Source organism: Centrocercus urophasianus, unplaced genomic scaffold, assembly GCF_019232065.1.
Source record: "Centrocercus urophasianus isolate 14NV4802_14NV808 unplaced genomic scaffold, USGS_Curo_1.0 seq_10, whole genome shotgun sequence".
In the NCBI taxonomy this organism is placed as follows: Eukaryota; Metazoa; Chordata; class Aves; order Galliformes; family Phasianidae; genus Centrocercus; species Centrocercus urophasianus.
This window is the reverse complement of record NW_024884142.1, coordinates 61,001,007-61,025,905: the sequence shown is the minus strand read 5'-3', so window position 1 is coordinate 61,025,905 and position 24,899 is coordinate 61,001,007. Positions and strand designations below refer to the sequence as shown.

At 37.0% G+C, this 24,899-nt stretch overlaps 1 protein-coding gene and 1 long non-coding RNA gene across 5 annotated transcripts in view; both read left to right on the top strand.

Moving 5' to 3' along the window:
• PDE10A (phosphodiesterase 10A) overlaps window positions 1–14,640 on the top strand; it is a 159,945-nt gene extending 145,305 nt beyond the window's left edge. Inside the window, exons 20-23 of the mRNA XM_042816608.1 lie at window positions 46–157; window positions 2,655–2,735; window positions 5,918–6,006; window positions 10,198–14,640. Coding sequence (XP_042672542.1) covers window positions 46–157; window positions 2,655–2,735; window positions 5,918–6,006; window positions 10,198–10,315 — 400 coding nt within the window. The 3' untranslated portion in view covers window positions 10,316–14,640. The remainder of the gene's footprint in view (window positions 1–45; window positions 158–2,654; window positions 2,736–5,917; window positions 6,007–10,197) is intronic.
• Window positions 14,641–16,390: 1,750 nt separating this feature from the next.
• Window positions 16,391–24,899, top strand: part of LOC122160925 — a 72,976-nt gene continuing 64,467 nt past the window's right edge. For all 4 annotated transcript variants that reach the window (XR_006168999.1, XR_006168995.1, XR_006168998.1 and 1 more), the window contains exon 1: window positions 16,391–16,661. This is a non-coding gene — a long non-coding RNA (uncharacterized LOC122160925). The remainder of the gene's footprint in view (window positions 16,662–24,899) is intronic.

Below are 24,899 nucleotides of genomic sequence, written 5' to 3'. Positions count from 1 at the left end.
TAATTAAGCCTTTACCAAACTTAGTTTACGGTTATTTTATTCTAGAGACAGAGTGATTGGACTGATGATGACTGCTTGTGATTTGTGTTCTGTAACAAAACTGTGGCCAGTTACCAGACTGACAGCCAATGACATATATGCTGAGTTCTGGGCTGAGGTATGTGTGTTTCTTTTGTTTTATTTCCTCTATTTACAAATGAAAATATTTGGGAGGAAAATTAAAAAAACAAGAAATTTGCCACAGATATCTTAACATATTAAAGGCTGTTCTTTGACGCATGCTTTTGTGTTTTTTTTTTTTTTAAATTTACTTTGACACTTTATGAAGATCTAAATTAGCTTTCTAATTTTCAAGCAGTAATTTTTCTTTCTGTTAAAAATGAATTTGGGAAGTATATTCTAACATACATTGACTTAGCAACAGAATATACAAGAAAATCTCTACCTTGTTTTGAGTTTAAGGTGAAGGACCTATTTCTGGAGAGAAATCCAAAATACGAAAACAGCTTCCAGGCCAGCTGCCTTAAAACACACTCTGATAAAGCTACAGTATGAATCCAAGAAGTGTTAAAGCAAATTTGACAAACCTTAAATTTTTTCTGATCTCAATGTTTGGAAATTTTTGAATCAGATCAACAACTGGGCCTCGGAGAAGGCAAGCTGATTTTTAGTATATTGAAAATTACTCCACAGATAAGGTGTATTGAGAATTGAAACATGACATTGAGCTGTGCTAAAGTAATTGTGTCCATAAATGAAGATACAATCTCTAACATTTCTTTTGTCCAGGATTAAATATTCTAATTGTTTATGTTTTAAAGTGCAAAAGTAACAACTTTGGGGATATCAGGAAAAAAATGGGGGTGTTGCATAGAGTTGAACTATGTAGTTTTAGAATATATAGTCTTTTTTCAAAGCTGTTATTGCACATGTATCATAAAGTTTTGCTCTTTTCTGTTATGTGTCATGTGGAAGTCAGCAGAATTCAGTGGGTTTCTTTCGATCTTTTATAGGCATAAAATTGAAATCAGGCCCATGGAGTTGTTGCTGTATGCATGTAATATGGAGGTTTTTGTCTTGCCTTGTGCATGCTAATTATGGAATTAAAGATATGCATTGCATGTGTTTGTGGTTTTTTTGTATTTAAAAATTCTAGTTCCTTTAGCTATGATCAACTCAGACTACAAAAATATCTGTGAAGTGTAAACTTTATAAGCTCAAGAATCAAATTTGTTTCTGGAATGTCAACACTGGCAAATGAATGTTCTTGTAAGCGATATAATGGAGGAATACTGTTGATATCTCTCACTAATTACAGACTTCAACGTGTTTGGTTTTCAAGACTTAAAAAATAAGTCTGATCTTTAATAATTTCAGGAAGGAGACAATCCTCAGCCTCTCTTGGAATCCTGTTCCAGTGTCTCACCACCCTCACAGTAAAGAATTTCTTCCTAATAGATTATGTCTGCTGTGATTTTTTTGGTGGAATATGAGACACTAGGCAGTCACTAATCTTTCTTCAGTGTTTTCTAAGTAATGTATTGCAAGTCACTCTATTTCTGTATCTGTTCTGCAAGATACAAGAAAAAATTAATTAGGATTTCTTTACCATTCTTTGTGATCATATTCATAACTATGAGGATATAGGTAGTATTTTTTATAGCATCCTTTGTCTAGCAGTGTTTCATATATATGTTTACATGTATTGAATGCAAGAAAACTTGTATTTCTAGTATTTGTGTTCCAACTAAAGAAAAGAAAACACTTTTTTTGCTATGCAGATTGTCAGCCACTGGCAGTGGTCCCCTGAAGTAGTTGTGGTACCTCCATCATTGGAAATATTCAAAATCCAAATGCAAAGTCCTGTAAAACTTGCTGTCAGTGACTTAGACTGGAGTGGGTAAATGGAATGGACCGGTTGATCCGAAGAGTTCCTTTCAAATCTAAACAATTCTGTGATTTTTGGGTACCTTTTTCTTTCAAAATAGAATAATGAACATAATGAACTTAATTCTGAACTTTCTTCATTTTTTTTTCCTCAGAGCTGACTTTGATGGTTAGTAATGGATGAAATAGGAAGAGGTAGTTTGGTGGGTTTTTTTTCCACACAACAAAGATCTGGTCTTTGAATTATTGTTGTTCTCAGAGTATCCTTCTTATGTGCATAGATGCATTAATGTACTTAAGAAGGCTGCTTGGCATGCAATTTTATCAAAACATGCTTCTCATCTTTGGTCAAAGAAACTGGTTTGTTGACAAAGAGGGTACATTGTAAATTCATCTTCCTCAATCAGCTTTTCCTTGGATAGGTGAGTTGTGTTGTACTGGTAATTGTATTATAGTGCTTTAAACAGGTAACATTTTCAAAGGTGAGAATATCTATGAGTAGAATAGGTAAATCTGATTTATTTGGTCTTGTTTTCTTCCTTCCAACTGCTCCTTATTATGGATAGGCCTTTGCAAAGAAGGAAAATATGAGTACATTGAGTAAAAAAAAATGGATCCTCACTTTAAGCATTTTTTTGAGATTGAGTAATTCTGATAGCTTGCATTATTTTAAATTCTGGATTTTCAGATCCACATGCAATAGGAAATAGGAAGTAATTCTGATCTTAGTACTTTTAAATTTTGTTTTGCTCATCTCTTTTCTCCAGGGCGATGAAATGAAAAAGACAGGTATTCAACCCATTCCTATGATGGACAGAGACAAGAAGGACGAAGTCCCTCAGGGTCAAGTATGAACTCTCTCTGTAAAATGATAATTGTTTTATAGTGCTAAAAAAAAAAAAAAAAAAAAAAAAAAAAAAAAAAAAGATGTGTTAAAAAAATTTTATGTATTAACAAATGTTGCATTTTATTCCAAGGTATGTGGGTTGCTAAATTCTATGGTTTGTACACAAAATAGAATGTTGTTTTTGTTAAGTGGCAGCAGAAAATTTGTTTTCAGAGATGTTACTGAATTAACAAAATGCTTTCTGCTTCTGTCTCAAGTTACTGTACAACATAACTGTACTTTATAATAATAAGGCTTAAGGAATGATTTAAACATGATACAGTCAATATTTCTGACATGGAAATGATCATGAAGTTTCAGTAAGAAAAATTGATGTCTTTCTTCTGGTTATATATTAGTGCTCTTTTTGTTCTCATAATTCCCAGTGCAGCAATGTTATCTTCTTACCTTCCATTCTTATCTTGCCATTCTTTCATTCCTCTTAACAAAAGCTCTGTGAATAGGTAGCAGGCCTTTGGCAAAATTGTGTATTTGAAAACTTGAGAAACTTTTGGATACATTATGTTCTTCCCTGTATGGTAAAGTCGGTAAAAGAAGGTTTAAAAAACAATAATACTAAGGAATGGTAGTCTCATATGTACAATCAAAATTTTAAGAAGTATCAAAAACCCAAAAGACTAAATTTATGACAAGTTAGAGAACAGTGAATACTGGCCACAGATTTGAAAAGGCAAATGTTACTCTTCCAGCTTATGGTCAGATATTTAATATATCATGCCATTTTAATGTGTGAATAAGTTCATGTGTTCACTGGCATTAACGAATGGCGTGTGAATTAAAGACTGTCTTCAAGATAAATCAATAGTTAAAAACTAACTTGAGTGTGCAGCTGTAGCTTCTGTATCTCACAACAGTGTTACAGCAAAATGTGAGATTGAGAACATAGTTCAGTGAAAGTAACCATGCCTGTGTTCCTGTAGAGGCAGAAGAATTTAATGAAGCTTTATCATCCGTTTCCTTAGGCTCTAACAGAAAGTATTAATGAGTTTAGAATCCTGTATTTTTATGTGGATTTTAATTAAAGCATTAACACCTTATTTAAATGACAGTTATGTTTAAGAAAAGAGAATTTGTATAAACATGCAATCTCTGAAAAAATAATTATGCCTCAAATACTTATTTTCAATGAAACTAGTTTGTAGTTGGCATTTTCTCTCACTTGGGTACTTAGATCAGTCAGCCTCTGTTGTGCTCTTCTTGTCCTTTTAAGTACAACTCACTTAGGGTCTCTGAGTTTGATGTCTTCCTACTGTAGAGCCTGCAGTGAGGATTTATTCCTGACTCAGTAAGGATCCCATCACCCTCTTTTTCTGCTCCTGGCTTGAGAATTAAGCAGTATTTGTGGTCATACCAAGATATCACACTCGAAGGGTATTTTCTTGGCTTCTACTGGATCCATGAATGTCTCTCATCTTCACAACCTGACAGTTTTGAAGTCTTTGAGGAGAATAGAAATGTCAAAACTATGCAGTGACCTAAAAAACTCCAACCATTCAAAACTTAGCTCAGAAATTTATTCATTAAGATTGAAAATAAGAAGTTTACTTTTATGGAAGAATTAAAATATTAGGAGTGATTTCATATTTAAAATGCTTCAGTGTGAATGTTAAACATCCAGCTGTCAAAGCTATAAATATATTTAGTATGCACAGTGAAAGAGACAATAGCAACTCAGGGCTTCAAAAAAAGATGCCTCATTCCAAATACTAGAGCTACAAAAAGAAGATTGGTTGGAGCATACTGTAAATTTATTTAGTTTGGTTGATGTCTTTCACATTTTGCAGTGGCAGCACACTTCTCATTGAGAAGTCTACAGTGTGACTGTACCTATCATCCCACTCATGATTTTTTTGCCAGATATGGAGCAATCTGCTGTTTTCCAGTAAAATGAAACTAGCTCCCTTAGCAACCCAAGAACCAAAAAAACTCAGATGAAAAAAAAACAACCCGAAACTCATAGGATGAAAGCAATGCAGTATGCAAAACAGAAAACTATTTCTTTTAAGATGAACAGACATGATGATGAACAGAAAAGCCTTGCCTTCTGGCCTAATGCAGTTCCTTTCTATCAGTTACACTGTAATTACTTTAAATCTGACAGAGGTTCTTAGGTCAGAAAAATGTCTCTTTTTTAAGTACAAAATGGACTGTTTATGTAATAGTGTGGGTGGAATCTTTGTATTGATGGAGGTAAAGACAACAAGGACAAGAGTTGCTTTGATTTCTGAAAAAGAACCAACGTTTAAACTATTAAAATATATTTTTTTAATCAAATGTTTTGGTTGCAGTACAGCATGTCATATCACTGCAAAGCATTTAAAATTCTAAGAAAGGAAACATGGTGCACTATAGTGACTATCGTGAGAATCTAGAATAAATGAATGATGTTATAGTGAATTTGAATTTTAACTGTCATCTTTGATTATAAGAGTAGTATTTCTAAAAATACCCACATTGCATGATAAATCAACTGTAGCATGGTAGCAGTCATAGGATGGTAAGCCTACATTAATCATATATATCATTGACAATGTGCTCATTCTCTGAGTACGTTTGTATGATACTGGTAAAAATATGTCACTCAACTGCATACATGAAAAGAAAACAGGAACTTTACAAGGGTGCAAAGCCTGTAGCATTTCAGGTAAATTAAGCTGTGAAATACATACTCTAGAAGACATCAGAAAAATCCAGATCTCAATCATATTTTGGAAATCCTGAGCAACTTTCCTGCTTTTTAAATGTGTTGGTTTTTTTTTTTGTTTTTTTTTTTTTGTTTTTTAATCACATGAATGTATTTCTGTCACTAATGCCACCAAAATGCCAGACAGATCCTGAGAAAAATCAGTTAAATCAATTGAGAGTAAAAGATCTTGTAGAAAATCCTATCTGAAACAGACATATTAACCATTATAGAGAGGCAAGCAAGCAACTTACAATTATTAGACTCTTCACTATTAATGTTTCATTTTAAAGTCTTTGGATAATAAGGTGAGATGTGTGTTAATTCCTAACATAAGCAGTAATTAAATAAGCAGTCAATGTCTTTGCTCTAGTCAGCTGTTAACATTCAGAGTTTTAATTTGGCAACATTTAATTTTTGTTCATTGCTGTTTTTCATAGATTGGATTCTACAATGCTGTAGCCATCCCATGTTACACCACACTTGCACAAATCTTTCCTCCAACTGGGCCACTACTCCGAGCATGCAGGTGAGTAAATGTGTAAGGTTTTGCATAGCAGGTAGCTTGGTTAAAGAAAAAGCAAACATGCTCTGCTAGTTTTTCTAGAAATACACACTTTTAATTAGGGAATTTGCATGCAGATAAATGGGGATTTATTTCTCATATTAATTTATGTAGAATTTCATTTAATTTATGTAGAAACCCAGAGGCAGTAACTGCTGACTGGGACTGTCCAACGCAGATCTACAGACACAACTGATTAAAATGTGCTTGAGCATTCAGAAAAGAACAGGTTCAATGATTATGCATCTCTGTCTCATGTGGTTCAGAGCAATTTCACTCTGTGTCATTTTTACTTCAACATGATACCAATAAGATTGGCAGAGGACAAGAATTCTATTTCATTAAAAAAAATAGTTTTTCCATGTCATTTGATTTTGTATCTGAATATTGCTGTTAGGAAACAGAAAAAGAGTGCCTCAACTTAGAATAGTCAGTAACTTGGAGCATAAGGGGATGTCAGGAAGGCAGATGTAGACTTGTCCTTCCAATCAGCAAGAACGTAGTTTGGGGTCTTCTGAAGGGAGAAGACAATTGGCTTCTTCTACTGTGGAATGATGATAGATCTCTTTGTAGGTAGTCCAGTAGTTCTATCTGAGACCATGACAATCTTCACTGACAAAACTTCTGTTGAACAGTATGCTGCATAAAAATATTTGCATTTCAGGTTAATCTGTATTCTCTAAGAAAAAACAGTTGTTAGAATGCCAGCAATTTTTAGTCGCGTGCCAGGAGAAGTCATGTTTCCCTGTGTTCTTACAAGAACCCCTGTATGTGCGTTTAATGTTCTAACTTCTAGTGGAAGATGTCCTAGCCCACAGCTGGGGTTTTAAAATTATAATTCTTCATATTAATGAAAAAAACTCATATTAGGAAATTTATGGATATTAGGAAAGTTTTGTTACTAGCACAGTCAAATAAGAGGTCTTAAAAATGGGTTTATATTTACTGTAGAAACATTTGCATAAACCTGTCAGTGTATTTACTCATAAGTAAGCATTGTTATTTGTCTTATGAGAAATGAGGCCAAGAAGCTAAGGTGAGTGTTTGAGACTGCATAGCATCATTTTTGAGAGCAGGGTTCTTGGAAGACTTGTAACTTTCGATTTCCAGCAATGCATCCAAATGAGACAGTTTCAAAAGTGGGTTGTAGAACTTGGCCGTCCATCTTTCAATACACAACTGGAAAGGCATAAAATTGAATTGCAGAACTGATGGATGCAGGGATGAAGTTTGGTTTTCTTAAGACTTTTATAAGACTTCATCAGATTTTCAGAAGAGCTTCCTGAAAATCTATTCCCTGCCATAAGATCCTATGATGAGAGTCTGATAGTTTTAGAAGTGAATTGCTCTTCTACACATCCACCTGAAGTGATCTGTTTGAGAACGTTTAGGTAGAAGTGTTGAGAATTCAGATTTGGAGCTGTAGACTAGAAATTCAAGAATACAGAGTGAAGTTACACTTCTTCATTACTGAAACATATGTTATTGCAGGGTTAGTCCAGTTTTTCAAATAGCTGATTTTGCACTGCACATTTTTGAGGGGTAAATGATGAGAAGAAAGCAGCCTTACTCCTCTTTGATATTGCCTCAGCTGCTGACTGGGCCAATTTTGATATCACTTCTTCACTAGCAGAGCTTTTTCTTGAAACACAGTGTTTAAGCTGCCCTGTCCTTGAGTCAGTTGGAACACAGACACCACTGCAAATGATAGCAACAAAAACAGCCAAGGCAGCATATCAGCATCAAGATCTTTATTTTGAGAGCCTCTGAGCATTTATTCTAGGCATATAGGAGCCAGAACTTCAGTGGGAGCATGAAGGCAAACGGATTGTACTACATGCATCTTAAAATAATAATAATAAAAAAAATTAAAAAAAAAAATAATCAGTCACTGATTTGTCTAAGGTAAAGCAGTATCTAAGAATCTTTATCTTGTCTGATGATTTCTTCCACTTTTTAAAATACTCTATTATATGTATAATGTATTTATTTCCTTGTTGAAAATATTTCTTAGTATATATATATTCACTGTGTATCAAAGCTACCATCTGAGTTGTACTGCCCAAAATAACTCACATGGGTGTTTTTTATCCTGCATGCTCACTAGGCTTACTAAACTGACAAATCCACAATGGTATGGGAGTTGCTCTGAAAGTAATGCTTCCTGTGCTATTATGTTGGTGCACGGTTGTCAGAGGCAGTTTTTGTGTGGCCTTAGAGGTTGAAACTTCCCACCAACATTCCATTACGTGTTGTTGCCATGCAACTGATGGTAGCAGAGGGAAAATCTGACAAAATGGCATCTGACATGGAAGTGCTTATGAAGCAAAGGTGTGTAAATCAATTCCTCCATGTGGAAAAAGTGGCACCCACTGACATTAATCGACACTTGCTGAATGTTTATGGAGACCAAACAGTAAATGTGAGTGCAGTAAGGTGATGGGTAGTGTCTCACCAGTGGCAACAGTGACATGAAAGGCAAGTCAGGGTCTGTTGACTGTGCAGATTTTTACAACCGTAGCATGCAGGCTGTTGTTCATTGCTGGTGTAAATTCATTGCTGATAGTAGTGACTAGGTTGAAAAATAGTGTTTTGTAGCTGAGAATTTTCTCTGTCGAATAATGTGATTGTGCTCCATATGGCTTTTGTAATTCCCATGGGAATAAAACGGAGGCATTATTTTTTGAAGCAATCTACATATATTTAGGGAAAGTGATTTTTCTTTTAAACTGAACCAAATATTTTTAAATAGTTTTCCATGTGCCTACAGGTTTCTGATTTGTTGCTGAAATAGATACAATTTACACATACTTTAGCTGCAGTTCTTCTCATTACTTCCCAGTTTGGGAAAGGGAACTAGAAATAGTGACAGTTGAATTTTTCTAATCTTTAGTATTTATATTTTTGTATTAGCTGAGCTTCAGTGTTATATTTGTACTGGTTCCATGTCTTCCAGTTGACCTGGAGCAAAGGAAGAACAGGTTGAAATGTGCTTGCAGAAAATGAAATAGGTGTTCCCCTAGAGGGCACCAGCTTTCTTTGGCAGACTTCCTTAGATCCTTCCTTTCCCCATTGCCAGAAAATGCAACGTTTTCTCTTGTTTGTTTGCTGTGTTCCCAGTTCATAATTTGCTGTTTTTTATCAACTGTTTCAGCAAAGCTGTGTCATAAAGATAATGAGAGCTCTACCATATGAATTCAAATGTAATGCAATAATATGGCTTACAGCATATAGGACCTTCATAGGTTTACCATCCTGTTTGTTTACTGAAAACATCTGAGTACCATTGTTTTAGTAACTAGATTCCTAATGTTATAAACGTGGAACAGCTGAGATTGCTCTCCTTTTCTCTGCGTGTAAAAACTGAATGCTAGATTTGGTCCATAGGTTGCAAAGTATGGTTAATGTTGTTTATCATTAACATAGCCTTTCAAGTCACAGGAGTGATACTAGTGTGCACCAAGAAAGATTATGTGTCTATAATCCCTTTGTATCATTAGAATTCTACCAGCAAAATTTCTCAGTACTTTATTGCTTGCAAACTAAAATCTGGACTTGGGGTTTTGTCAGGCTGTAAGACCATGAAAACAAAATCTGTCTCAAGGAAGAGGTATTCTTATGGTGTAACAGATTGACAGGTATATCACCACTGCAGTAACTGCATTCTATGATGTTGGTATACAACATCTTACACACTGTCAGGCAAGCCCTGTGCAGATGTTTCAGAAGACTTAATGCGCTTCTGTGGTTTCCAGTGAAGGAAGTTTCCTGGCAGGAGTTCCAGTCTCTGTAGTGCCTACAGACTGCTGCTTCAGAGTCTGTGTACACATGGCTCCAGCTGGGTTTCCTTTGCAGCCAGGAGAGCTATGGAACTGTAATAGAAACAGGTGCTAACCTCTAGCTCAGAACTGTAGGCTTATATAGGTCAACAAGTATGCTATCCACACAGGATTATAAAATGAGATAACTTAAGACAAAGGATGAAAGAATATAATGATAAAAGCGTAGTGACATACTAGCACTTTTATTCATGAAGCTACATCACAAAGTATAGTATAGCAGAGAATATTATTAGTAAGAAATCTCATTCAACTTAAAGTGTTTGCCTCTCTTGACTTTTTTTTTTTTTTTTTTTTTTTTTTTTTTTATCTCCAGGGACAATCTCAACCAGTGGGAGAAAGTAACGAGAGGTGAAGAAGCCTCTATATGGATTACTTCCCAGTCCATTGCTCCTGGAACCTCAGATTCACTTCCCGTGAAGACTGATGACTGAACGGCAGCAACAGATTGCTTTAACCCTGAAAGAATCCATTTGAGAGTTGTTTTGTTTTTGTTTCGCTTTGTTGTTTTGTTTTGTTTGTTTGTTTTTGTTTATTTTTTGTTTGTTTTGTTTTGTTTTTATTTGACAAAGGAAAAAGAAAAGCTACAAAATGCTAACTAGGAAGCAAATCTGCCTATGAAGGTAACACCCATGGTGTTGCCTCAGCTAAATGACTCTGGCAGCCAATCTCCTGATGTACACCAGTGACACAACATGAACAGAGGGAAAATGACACCCAGATGTTTTGCAATCAGCTATTAAAAGAGAACTAGCAACTTGTGAAAATAAAAGACTGGCCTTAACTCATGGGCTGCATTGCTGAGGCCTTAATTTAAAACTGATGGGGGGAAAAATCTTAGGGGGTACTTCTAAATTGTGTCTTTCTAGTAAGGGTTTCAATGGTACTTTTATTATATTGTACTGTGGCTGGCTTTAACACCAGTGTCACTTGGGAGTTCTTGGCTATAAATAGAACAATATACACATTGCTATTGTGAATGTTTATGTGTGATCTACTTGTAATCAGTTTGAACTCCAGCAGAATCCTTGGAGACTATAATTCATGCTAAGGTTATGGTGAATTCTCTTGCTGCAAACAAAAGGAAAACAACATTCAGATTCAAGGTTTACAGTACTTCATGAAGTTCATGATGCAAATTGTCTGTCACCCACAAGGCAAACATAAAGAACTAGACAACTCCTCCCTTTAAACACTGGAATTGCTGGATGTTTATTTCCAATGAAGAAAGCAATATAGGCATAGTTCTGGTTGGAGTTTTCGTATCCATAGGGGCAGAAGCCTCAGATTAAAATGTAAATGTGACAGCGAAGATTTTTCCTTGCCTAGCTTACCGGTAACTAAAGTCAACATATTTATTTCTACCTGCTGAGTTATATTCTAAAAGGTATTAGAAACATACCTGAAGTATGCTATCTGCTGGAAACAAAATCCCTGTCAGAAAAGTCAAGCCTCAGAAGAGGAACTGTGGTACCATCACAATAAATCAAAAAAAGTTTTTGCATAGACTAGCTTTTGTGTTGCACAGTAACACTGCATGTCTTCTACTGCTCTTTCCCCCATCCTAAGATGAGTGAAATTGGGAAGCTTTTCCCTTTTTCATTTGCTTTTTTTCCCTTAGTTCAGCAAAATGTCAAGACTTGGAACTGCCTTTCTCAGCAAAAGAATAGCTGACAGAAGAAAACTACTCTAAAATACTGTGTTTACAGTTCTGTGCTTCAGTTAGGCTTCAGCCTTAATATTTTATGCACAGACTTTAGGACCTTACATTTAATGCCACTCTTTTGAACTTAGTGCAATTGTACAGAGTACGTTTCAAGAAACACTTATTTTGCCTTCATCTTTCTCTTGAAAATAATGAAAAAAATCTTCGTATTGATCCACACGGTAGGTCGCAACACGATCTTTGTACACGTTTCACGTACAGCCCATACTGCATTATGTGCTTTTTCACAGATAAAACACTCTTGTGGTGATTCTGTGATAACACATCCATTTGTGTAACTGTTAATAGTAGTGACAAAGACAGAACGTAAGTTCTCATGTCTCTTGAGCTGTATTGTTCTAATTAGCATGCCATCTTCTGGGTTTCATTTTGGTGACTTGAACTCTTGAGTTTTGCCTTCTGTTATGGTCGAGCACATACCAGTGTATGTACGTGTGTACAGTATGTGATGCATAAGATGCATAATCACATAATGTATAAATGCACCTAAGCCTTTGCAGTACATAGATATTCCAGAGGTTGGAAATTCAATATTAAAGTATATCATTTGTTTAATACAGGTTACCTAGTAGCAGCCCCATAGTTCTTTTCAGTTGTGTAACCAATTCTAAGAGCAGAAATTCACTGTTAACCACAGTAAATTAATTTGAGTAATAAAAAAGGCAGGAAACAACGACGTAGGACAGTATCTCATACTGTGTCCTCTTCTTTACTCCTTAGCAGTTCTGCTTTAATGAAATCTTGCAGATGCAGTCTTTCATCTGCTAAGTACTTGAGATGTAGTGAATGGTTCCTAATTCACATTGAAGTCGTCCAAAAATGTAGTGACCACAAAAATATTTTTCAAAATTCAGACACCCCAGCAACTGAACTGAACATTTTTTCTTGGTGAGTTATTTGCTGTTATTCTGCCTCTTCTTTGAATGCTGAACTTACAACTTTTGCAAAAAAATAGTTCTGATCACACTGTGTCTGTGTTAAGGAGTTCTTATTCCATCTTTCAGTCCTTGTCAGCAGCAAAGACAATTTTGCTAGTTCTGCCACCTACTATTCCAAATATTTCACTGTATCATTCAGTTCTACATGTTGAAGTTTGTAAGTACTGATCAGAAGATACTTCCCTAACAAATTTATCAAATTGGCAATAAGTTGTACTTATTGTCTCAAGTCAATCACATGATTTTTCTAATACAGAACTCTCCAGACCACTGAAAATGTGTGTTTGTTAGAGTATAATGTCTGTTAGAATTAAAGACTTTGGCTCCAGTGGTTGTGGTTTGCTTTCCTGGTAACTGTGACAAAAAATTTCTTTTTGTTAGCAGCTAAACTAACAAAATTAACCATAGTGGCCTATATTTTCTAAGCAAATTCAGCATTAGCATGTAAAGAGCACAGATTCAGGCATGCCCATTTTTTTTTGTAGAAAAAGGACTTAAATCTGTACTCCCAAAGTCAAAATCAACAAAAATCACAATTTTGAAGTTGGATTTAAATTTACAGCTCAAGTACGTTTGAGTTTTGTTTGAGGTTTAATACGCTGACGTTTAATTGTTCGGACTTCAGCAATCTGGCTCATTAAACTAAACATCCAAGAGCTGTTTTTATCCTGCTAAAACCTAATGATATATAAAATGAATTTAAAAAACTGACAGAGCTTTTTATTTTTATTTTTTTTTCCCTAGAAGTGCTAGATTTTGTACTTCCAGAACAGCATTATTTTTATTAGTGGTTTGGATTGTTTTTTTGCTTCTAGTAGTCCAGGACAAGTAAAAGGACTAATTGAGAAAGGCCAAATCTGAGAATTTCTAATCTGTAGTGAAATGATGCCTAAAAGATATGCACTAAGTGAGAAAAGTAGTTGACTTAGCATGATATTCATCCGAGATGTTGCATATATTATTAGATCAGTGACAGAAACACCACTGTTATATTTAGTCCACAAATTTTGTAATGTAGTATGTAATTTAGTTATTCCATTAGAGAAAAATACAGTAGTGTTTTTAGTGGGACTATGTGCTAGAGTGTATTCACATTGGAGGGAACATGCAGTGTGGAATTCATCTTTTTACGTGGCACAGTCTTGTTTCATGTGTTTAAACTTGGAACAGTGTGATGCATTTGCTGTGACTGCATTTAGGCCATGTAGTGTTAAAATTGTAGGGACTGCAGACAGCACCATTCACGTTCAAATAGGGATTGTCAGATGTTCAGAACAATTATGACCCTCTTAAAATAATGCATTTGCCTCTAACACTGTGACACAGGAGCAGTTCTGTGAAGTGGTACAAATTGTTTCTTCATTCTAAACACAGAAGAGACTTTCTGCACACTACTATAAGGAAGTTCACATTCAAACTTTAGGTTATATATCCCAATCCAGCAAAGGCACATCACAACTCTTATTTTGCTCTCTGACCAAAAACTGTGCTCGATTGTAATACGGGTGTATACTCTGTCAAAATACCTAAAACTATGGACTGCTTTCTAGGATAGGTCAAACTGATTTGTAGAGTAGATTCATATATATTCAAAATTCAGGTTGGGCTGTTATGTGGAGAAGGAAGAACTTCAAGGTAACATTCAACTTTAATACATTCAGTGAGCTGAAAGATTTGTTTTATATATATATATATTTACACACACACACATATATATATATATGATACATATAAACTATCTTTGTAAAAAAGAAAAACAAAAAATATGCAAGTGCAATAATTTAAAGAGGTCTTAACTTTGCATTTATAAATTATAAATACTGTACATGGTGTGTAATTTTTTTCATGTATTCATTTGCAGTCTTTGTATTTAAAAACAAACCTAAACCTTTGCTATTACGTTTGTACAATAGAACAGTAAGCATTTATTATGATATAGTTAAGTTGTAAATAAATCACAAACCAAACAGCCAGTACATATGCATATATGGGTGTCCTATTGTGAAACCTGTTTTTGCTTTTACTGCTGACTTTAGCACAGCAAGACTACTTCTGTGGATATGTAATTATACATATAAATATATGTATGATACATAAAATATATTTAGAAATGTTCATAATTTTAATGGATATATCTATACATATTCTTTGGTGTGAATATTACTGAATACAGAGTTTTTTTTTAATATTATTTTTCATGTTTATTTTGGCTATTATTGGGAATGGAAGTGAGGTATGGGAAGTGTGTGTCTGTATGTGTGTGTGTGTGTATGCACACGTTTGATTTGGAGGAAACCACAGGAGAAATGCAGTCAAAACATAATGGAGTCCTTTAACGAGGCGGTGTCTGCTTTTTTCCTGTAATTGCAGTTTACTGCTTATGGTATGTTTTTCCAATATAAATCCATTGTTTTTATATGTTATCACCTATTGTGAGTTTACACTGCCATAAAGAGATTCACTTTCCTGTATGCCCTCCTACTGCAAGAGAGTTTACCTTGCTGTTGATATACTTTCACACAGATCCTTGCCTTGCTACTGCCAAATGAGCACGTAGCTAATAAAGAATCATTGACTGCCTTTTGGGAATTATGCAGAAACTGAGATGCTGAATTAACAAAAAATAGTCTTTTCCCCAAGTTTACAGGATATAGGGCTTTGACAATAGGCAATACCTTGAAAATATAAGCTAAGTTCAAGGAATCATAGCACAATGTTATGAAAAATGCTGTGGCAAATACTTTTAAAATAGGTGTGCAGAAATAAGGGAAAGAATCTTAAGTGTTTATCTACCTGGTACATTCATTTCCTTCAAAAATCTCTTGCAAAGTTCATGCTCAGTAAGCAGAGCATTCAACATTTATAGCTCTTGAAGTAGCCTTATGTCTTAAAGAGTGTACGTGACAATTTCATTCTCGGTGACGGACACTGTGCTTGGGATAGAGGCTCCAGCCTGAGCTCACACTCTTTATCTCAGAACAGACTCTAAATGTTCCTGGTCTTCCTTCTCACTGAAGGAACTTGGAACACTGAGAGCACAGCTCGGCCAGTAAGATGATTCCAGAGAGACTGTTTAACTACTGCCTGTTAGTGTCAACGAGTCTAACAAAATATTCCTTGGTTTGCATTATTGTGACTTACACTTCCACAGAGCTCTGCTGCATGTGATGGGAAGGCTAACTCTTGTGATGAAGAAGAAACTACAATGATTTAATGCATTTGTTAGGGATTATTCATTTGAATTTAAACTTCATAAATACTTTTGGAGGAGGACAGGCACTACAGTAGGAGTGTTTTCTATGAAAGCTACTAGTTGGGGCCTTTCCACCTATTTCTGTGATGTTGGCAAGAAACTGTTGGCTGAAGTCAATTCCTTTCTGGTCAAGCTTCTCAAACTGATGGCAGTCAATCAGATGCTTTTTCATATTTTTCCACTTGTCACACAGATGGCTCATAGCAGAGCATGGGTGCTTTGCCAGTGATGGCCACTGCACAATCTGTATGCTTCCTCTAATGTTTTAGGTCTTTTGAAAGCATCATCAGAGAGTTACAAAAACAATCCCTGAATATTTTACCTTGTAATATTGCAAAAATTTAAATGGAAAAGTACCCCAGCTGAAGCTCAGGGATACCTGAGGAGGGACTAGTTGTTCCAGTGAGCTGTGAATCAGTCTCCACTGTAAGTATTCAAGCACTCTGTAAGGTATTTATGCTCATTTGAGTCAATTGTATTGGCCAGTGGCTTCAATGGGTTTCACCTGATCAGCATGTGCTGGAGATTACTTCATTGCACTTATTTTGCTGAAAGCAAGTACTGGAGGCAATTTCCTTTTCCTCAAGAAGAAGAAATGGTCTTCTTGAAAATTACAAATTAGACAATCTTCAGATTAGAGAGAAAGGTTTTTTTCCAAGTGTTTCAGTTCATAGTTCTGTATGAAATGCTACCCGTATGACAAGAATCGTTTACAGAGATGAAGATCTTTGTCCCTGGGTCAAGGGTGTTAGGAAAGAATGTGTCGGAGGATAACCAACATGTATGTTAGGCTCATTTAGATTCTTACAAGGGGAGAAATGATCACATCGGGCAGTATCTTTGTGAAGAATGAATTGTACCAGGTAAAGATTTCTATTTTTTTTTTTAATTTCTTCACTGTGTAGTCTGTTAACATTCAGTTGAGCTTCATATTTTTTACAGCAACACAAATCCTGAGAGTACAGGTGAGAATATGTTTGTAGAGCTGTTTTTTTTTTGGTTGTTGATGTTTTGTTTTGTTTTGTTTTTCTTTTTTCTTTACCTGCCTTTATTCTGGTTAGAGAAGCAATGTAAGTTCACAATAAATGCATACAGAAGTGAAAAAAAATAGGTACTTTAGAATCACAGACATGGTAGAACTAAAGTTTCTAAGGAATAAATATCTTTTTTCATGTTGGTTTTTGTTGGAATGCCTACAAACTAGCACACAGAAATCAGAATGATTCCTTTGTGGAAGCTGTCTTCCATGATATTTTTTTTTCCCTGCATCGCTATCTTTATTGCTACAAAGGGATCAGAGGAAACTGCCTCAGTGTTCAGAGGTAGTTGCAATTCTAGTCAGTGAGGCATCAGATGAAACCTTTTTCTATCCCACACCGTGAATCCTTGGATCACCAGCCCCAGAAAAGCAAGATGTTCTTTACTGCAGATTTTAAAGAGCATTTCACATGTAAAATTAGCATCCTGTGAGAGATTTGCACATTTTCTATTTGAAAGCTTCTAAGTCAACTCTTTGAAATGAGTAGGTAGAATCTGCTGATAAGGTTGACAAGTTTCTCATCTGTTGCTTTCTTTTCCCTCCTGCTCTTTTGTCCTATAAATTTACTTTTGTGTTGGAGCAATTTTTTTTTTTTTCTTTTTCTTTGACCTTAGAGGATTTCGTGAGTAAAACAGACCACCATCTCTATAGCTTTTTCTACCTTCTTTACCTCTTGGTCTTAATTCCCAGTGATCAAAAATAAAAGTGTAAAGCTGTTTTGCTATGTTTTAGAGGTTTATGTAAACTGCAGACTATGTATCAAATAATTAATGGGTTGGAATTACAAAGAGGAGATCTTAAACCTCAGTTGCTCTCAGCTCTGACCATAAGTTTGTCTGCAGTATTGCACACCTTGAAAGCTCTGGAATGAAGTCAATGCTGAGGCATGTCAGGGTAAGGTGAGGGCAGAATTAAACTGACAGATAAACTCTACCTGTAGAGAAAGTGTTGCTCACTGACAGACTTGCCTAAAATCAGGAGGCAAATTTGAAGTCTCAGCTCCTCAGTGTCTCTGCACTGTGTTACCCTGAATTGCATACGGACTTTGTGCGGAATCACCACCCTCATAGCAGCGTTGTGTAAGGCTTACCACGTGAAGAGCTTTTTGTGCGCTTTGGAAAGTGTCTCTATTCAGAGACAAAATGTGTCTGGCTGGGTGTCCTGCTGCTTTTCTTTTGAAACTGAAGGTGGATACTCTGTCCCTGGAGACGTTTAAGGTCGAGCTAAATGGGGCTTTGAGCAACCTGACCTAGCTGTAAGGTGTCCCTGTTCAGACCAGGAGGCTTTTTGCATTTGCAATTTCTTTAACCAAATTGCTGTAGTTTGTTAATCCTGTACTGCCCTTCTCACAAATGCTGCCGTTTGTCCATTTGTGTGTCTTGCTCCTTTTTTTTCTGTGTCTTATGGTGGCAGTAAACTCGAGCAGAGTTCACAGAATTTTGTTTGAGTTTCCATTTCTATTTGATATTTAATCTTGACCTGACAAAATGATTTTGACACTAGGTGGGGAATTCCTCCTCCCTGGGAACATTAATGCTATGGGAATTTCCTTGGTAAACAAAAAGTAGTTCTTCCACTTGGAACCTGTACCGAGAGGAAATCTGTGTAATTTTTTTCATTTAAGTCAATATTGTTAAGTTGATACAAATCACGCCATAGGAAGGATGGAGTGGAACGTGATTTCTGTTGTGAAAAGCTGTGTGTCAATGATTTTTCACTAATGGTGTCACTGTGATTTAGCAACAACTTCACATTTTAAATGAGGTCCCCAACTTATTAAACATAGGGAAACCAGGAAATGTACCATTGTTTTTTTAGCTTGTAGTCTCACACAGTTACGGCAGCTCACTTTTATGGCACTGGTTGTTCAGAGCAATCTATCCCAGAAACCATTCTGCACTTTTTTCACTGCATTAATTGGACCAGAGGGTGCTCAGTGTAAGTAGAAAGAGTCCTCTCAGCTTGATTAGAAGGTGGTAAGTACCACTGTTAAGGCAATCTCTGTCAGTAACTGGAATAACAAGCAGTAGGCACCCAACCAATTACAATCTGTGCAGAAAAGAATTTTGGACTGGAGTCTGGTCTTACTTATCTGCTCCTAGTGACATTATGTGATGAAATCCACATTTCACTGATGTGAAAGCCTACCTTAAGGGCCTGAGCCTGGACAGTGATACTATATAGTTATTCTTTTGAGCCCCTGGGGGTAATGAAACAGGAGTTCCTAATGGTTCCCTATTATTCCTGAGTTTTAAATATCAGGTGAGGTTACTCTGCTATTACTATCCTTATTTGAAATTTTCTCCAGTTTACTGTTATAACCTTTCTCATGCAATGTTTTGGTTGTGATATTTTGTAGAAGCTGACCAACAGAAAAAAAAGTTATGGGATGGACCACAGTCTTCTCTCCAAACAGCCACTGCTTTTATAACAAAACATTTTTTAAGTTTTGAGACTGTACCCCTCTGAATTTTGGATGAGAACAAAAGCTTAATGTGATAAGAATGAAGGTGCCAGGGAGGAGGTTGCACCTGACATTACTAGAAAACTGCCTAATATATCAGACTGTGTTTTACACTTTGTGCTTTGACTTTAGAAACGTGGCAAAAGAGTCAGATATATGGAAACCCCACTTGCTGTATGAATGCCATACTAGTGTTTATTTTTGGCATTCCTAATACACAACGTAAAGAAAGCAACTTGCCTGCGCTACTTCAGAGCAAGTCTGGGTTACCTTATTTGCTTTTCTTTTGTTGTTGTTTAAAAATAATGTAGATACATTTTACCACTATCTGCAGCAGGGAAAAATACTTTGTAACAGATGAGTCTGGGTTTTGAAACTGCAGCAGTGCTTTGGACTGCCTGTGGGTTGTATTTCTGGGAAGAAGTGTTATTATGAAACTGGGATGGGGAAAAAAACAAGTAGTGCATTTAAAAAAAAAAAAAAAAAAACAGATATTGATTTATTAGTGACTTCTAGTTTTGTTTAATAACTTAAGTTTTGAAACTGTCTTAAATCTAATCCTGGAGTCTGCTGGTACCGGTATCAGCCTTTCTGGTAGTACCAATGAACCTGACTGCTGAATAGCTGCTGTAGCTGTGATGGTGTCCCCATATCTGGTTAAAAGTTTCTGATGAGTAGACTGTACTCTGGAAGCTCTGTTTTGCTGTTGTATAAAGACTGCACTGCACAGCAGACACATCTGAACTATCCCAGTCCTATGGTAAGACTTTGTCAGCCATCTGCTCTCCCATGTCTCGTTCTTACAGTGTTCAACTCTGTCCCAGTACATACAGAAATGGAATCTGGAATGTGACTGTGTTTGTGGTCAAAAAGTCCTGCTGACTCCTTAGATGAGAGTCTTAGATGAGGAATGAGGACAACTGTGAATGCCTAAATCACCAGAGTGCAGTAGCCATTTTGAATTCCAAAAGTAGCGATGCCATCTGTAGTAATTGCCAGTGACCTCAGAAGACCTGGTCTAGTATCACGGGTGCTGTTTGCCCCCATTTCCAGCTTTTGAGCTTGCCTTCGGTGCAGATACTTGCTGAGTCTTCTCTTGCCAATACACGTGGCTCAGGCTGCATGTCTGGTTCAGCACAGCACCCATCCTATTTTTGTGCTGGAGAAAACTGGCACATCCCTCCTGTGCCCCTGGGGTGGCAAATGCAACTGCCTATGCAGACTTCAAGCTGCTCCATTGACCTAAGCACAAGGTTGCTTCAACAATCTGCTGCACAGCAGGGCTTTTGGGTCCCTTCCAAGGCTTTCAGAACAAATGCATATGGTCCTCAGACAGACCCCCCGCCCTCTGATTGATTCTGTCTTTTTATGCAATAACAATGTGAAATTAAAGTAAATGAAGACTATTATTGCGACAAAGCATGCAACAACCATAAAATATTTGCATTTCAGGGCATTTGAGGGGAAAGATAATAGCCATTAAACTTGTAGCAATAGATCCAATTTCTTGGCAGTTTTTTCTGTTGTACATTGCAAACGAGAGTCCTGCTGTATTACTGTCAGTAATAGAAGGAATGCTGCAGCTTTTTTTCAACTTGCACTAACACGGTTTAGGAGTGGTATCTCAGGGGTAAGAGAGGCTGTGCAGCTTGGCACCTGCATGTTTCAATAATAGCAAGGCTGTACTGACTTTGCCAAATTTGTGGTCACTGTACATAGAAATGATAGATGGAAATGAACACTACTGGGTGCAGATTGGAGGATTCACATTTTTCTAAACTATATCTTGATTCAACTCCTTTGTGCCTCCTGCGCATGAGCCAGAGAGCCTTTGAAAGGAGGAACTCATGTTCTGTGTGCCAGCCTATAGAATGGCTGCCAGCCTAAGGACATCCCTCTGGGTCAAGCAGACCCAGATGCTATGTTTGATGCTTATTAAAATGCTTGTCATCTCATTTGTCAGGGATCAGACACACAACTGGAGATTAAAAAAAAAAACAAAACAAAACTCAAGCTTTTGGAGAAGTGGATTGCACTATGTATGCTTGTAGAATTAATATACAGACATTGGTATTTTTTATTTTTGTTTTAATTCTTCCTTTCTACCTGCTCTGGGAACAGGATGTGATGTTCAAGCTAATGGATGTGTGGTAGGACACCATGGTGTGAAGATGGGGCCTTGCACGTGATTTTTAAGACTGGCCATGTGCCTGCTGTTTATTGCCAGGGAGAGTCTTCCACCTTTTTTTCTGATGATCTCTCACTGGATTTTCTTCATCATTTTCTTCATCAACAACTTTGTGCAGGTTTGGATTCTAGTCTGATTCTCATGGAGGCTCACACTGACTGTGATTTTGCTAGATATTGTGCTCTTTAACATTTCTTACTTCACTTTTTCCCACAGACCATTTCCCACATGGTTTTGCACCTCTGATGTAGTCTCACAAACTCACCTGCAGCCTCTATCCCACGTGACAGGTCCTTCTGGCACACTTTATCTCACATCATTGAGTTTCTGGAAAGTTTGTGTTTCGACTTCATCCCATGTCCTGATCTCTGGCTAGATATTTGTGCATCTGTGAGAGGATGTGGGAATGCAGCTTTGCTGGATGAGGCCTTCCTTGATCCTTCAAATTGCACCCAAAACCTCATCTCAGTACAAGGTTAAAAGACCTTAAATGCTCAGCAAAGCAGAGCAAGGAGCCTTCTTTCCTTAAAAGGCTGAAGTATTTTTGATAAACAATGTACTCAGTGATCTAAAGACACTCCCTCAGACAAAGCGGTGATGGTTTTTCAGAGATCAACCAGTGTGAGGACAAAGGAATACTTACCACAGGGATGGATGTAAGGTCTTAGTGCATCAGCACACCAGCCCCACCATCTTGTTAGAAATGGACACCAGCGAGCAGGAGGGTGCCCACCTCCTGCCCACCATGGGGCACTCGGTGCTGGGTGCCTAACCTTTGCTGTAGCCCTGCTGCTCAGTGGCCTTGTACTGGGCCTGCTTTGTCACATCATTTTTTTTTTAAATTATTTTTTTAATATAATGAAGTGAACGGAGACAACTGAGGGAATGGGGAGGAGAAGGGACAGAGGATAAGTGAAGAGGAAAGGAGTCCGCCTCATGTTCTGCTGGCAAATATATCTCTCTGCCTCCCCCAGAATGTATTGAGAGGCAAAACGTATTTAATGTCTTAACATCTCTTCAACTCTGCAAGTGCCAATTACCTTTTCTTTTTATTATTGTTTTTTTTGTTTGTTTGTTTTGTTGTTTTTTTTTTGGCTTTCACATGGTCTATATATAAAGCTGTAAGTATATCTAGCTAAATTCAGAGAAACTGTTTTCAACCTGTGTTTAGCACTGAAGTGGGCTGGCTCTATTTTAGGACTGAAGAAGCATTTGCATGCCTGAAATCCTGTCCAAATCTTTCTAACTTTTTAGTTGGTCTAATAAAAGAGATTGCCTCTTCCTACAGCCCTTGTCTTGCTTACGTCTTTCTGACACTGTGACTACAGTAACACTTTCCTATTGCTTCTCTGCCACCTGCAGTACATAGCATGAATGCACAGACAATGTGGGGAGGCATACTGGGGTATTCCCTGACTTTTCATTTGCTTGCTTAACAGAAGAATTTGGTGTAGAAGGGATATCTGAAAGTCACTCAGTTCTTCTGCCACACTGAACTAAGTCATTTAGATCAGATCCTCAGAACCTTATCCTGGAAGCCCTCCCAGTAATGGAGATTTTATAGGCTGCTCTTCCATGCTGAGCCATTCTTCCTCTGAAGAGTTTTTTCCTTACATCCAAACTGTTTCTACCTTGCTTCAACATGTAGTTGTGGCCCCTTGTGCTCCCTCTACAAACCTCTGAGAAGGAGCTCTTGTTTCTCTTCCTCTTTAGATGGTGGAAGACTGCAACTTTTTTCTTGTCTACTTTTATTAGTTTCATCCCTGGTCTATACAAAACAGATTTCTTCTGGCATGCCCCATGATCCAGTGTCTTTGCGATCTCAGAGCTCCTCTGCCAGACTGTAGTTTGCTACATGGCCCAAGACAGAGTGTTGCCAGTGAAGAATAGAAGGGAGTAAGCAATTTCTATGTCTTCTCTCCTTGCACTTGCAGGAAAAATAGGCTTTAGAGTGCTAATCTTTGTTATCTGGTCCTTGCTGTAGTCAATAAGGAGACAAGATAGACAATTCTTGTTCCAGGACCAGTCAAGAAAACACTTTGATTACAAACAGCTGTCTTTCTTTTGCTTCATGCCTCACACTGGATTGTGCCTCATCTCCCATCCACTAAGACGTTAAAGCTTCAGCCTAAAAAAGGACTGAACTCAAGGCTGTTTTTGTGTCAAGGTTTTGAGAGTACAGTGATCTGCCCACAGAGGAAAGGAAGGGACAGCATATGAGCATGAAATTATAGCACTGCAACTTCAGACTTCTCTTCAGGACCGTGTCAGGTCATATTCTGGATGGGAGAGCACAAACAGTCTCCTTTTCTGCCCCATAGCTAACCAGTGTATATTTCTAGAATAAAACCCCATAGGAGGGTTTCGTATGCCTCTAAAGAAAGGAAAGAAGAGCCAATATAATCAGTTAAGCAGATCCATCTGAGTAGCAGCTGCCACTGCTTCTCCTTTACTCAACGTTCTGCAATGTACTCTTTTTTCTCTCACATGTTTTTGTGAAAAAATCATGGCCTTATTATCATGTTCATTTACATCCTTCCAGAACAAATCAAGTACAGTAACAATGAAACAGTTTTGAAATTAGAAGCGACGATTAAAAAAGAAAAGAATGAAGTGGTGAGACAATTAACTGATTTCTTTTTCCCCACTCCTTCCTGCCTGCATCATGTTATTGAAGGAACAACATGGTCTGCCTTATTAGATATCAGTTTTCAAAATTTATTCTGTACTACGAAAAACGTATGCTTTCTCCTACTTCTTCCTAGTGTTCCCTCTTCCAGTGAGCCAATCCCATGTACATTTATTACTCCTTGCTATTTAAATTGAGGCTCTGACTGCATCACACTTAAATACAAGCTTCAAATATGACTTAATAGCAAGGGAATTCTGTGGGTTATCGTGTTGTCTTAGATGATTGGTCAGGATTTGATGTTATGGTTGAGAGTATGAGTTCCTAGGTATACTTTCCTGGGCAGTAAAAACAGCCAGTGTCACCTCTTGGTCACCCCAGGCTGACTGCTTCCGCTTATTTTGGAACAGGGAAAGATAAGGTATTCTCTATAACACTGCAGACATTTCACTTGTAAAATCTTTGCAGTCATGCTATAAGCATGTTTTCCACTCTGTTTTCCTTCTTCAAGTCTCCTCTTGAGGCTAATTTAAATTCCTCTGCATGCATATTTTTCTTCCCAGTCACGGTTTCAAATCATTCTCTTCTGGGATCCTTCAGGTCCTTTATTGAAGAGCAAAGCTGGGACCAGAATTTGGCTGAAGCTTCCTCTATGCTGGGCACACTGATAGAAGTATTTCTAACACCACTGCCTTAAATATTGGACTGTACACTCCAGAATGGCCTTTGTCTTTTACACTGCGCTGACGCTGTTGACTGCTGTTGATCTTAACATCCTACT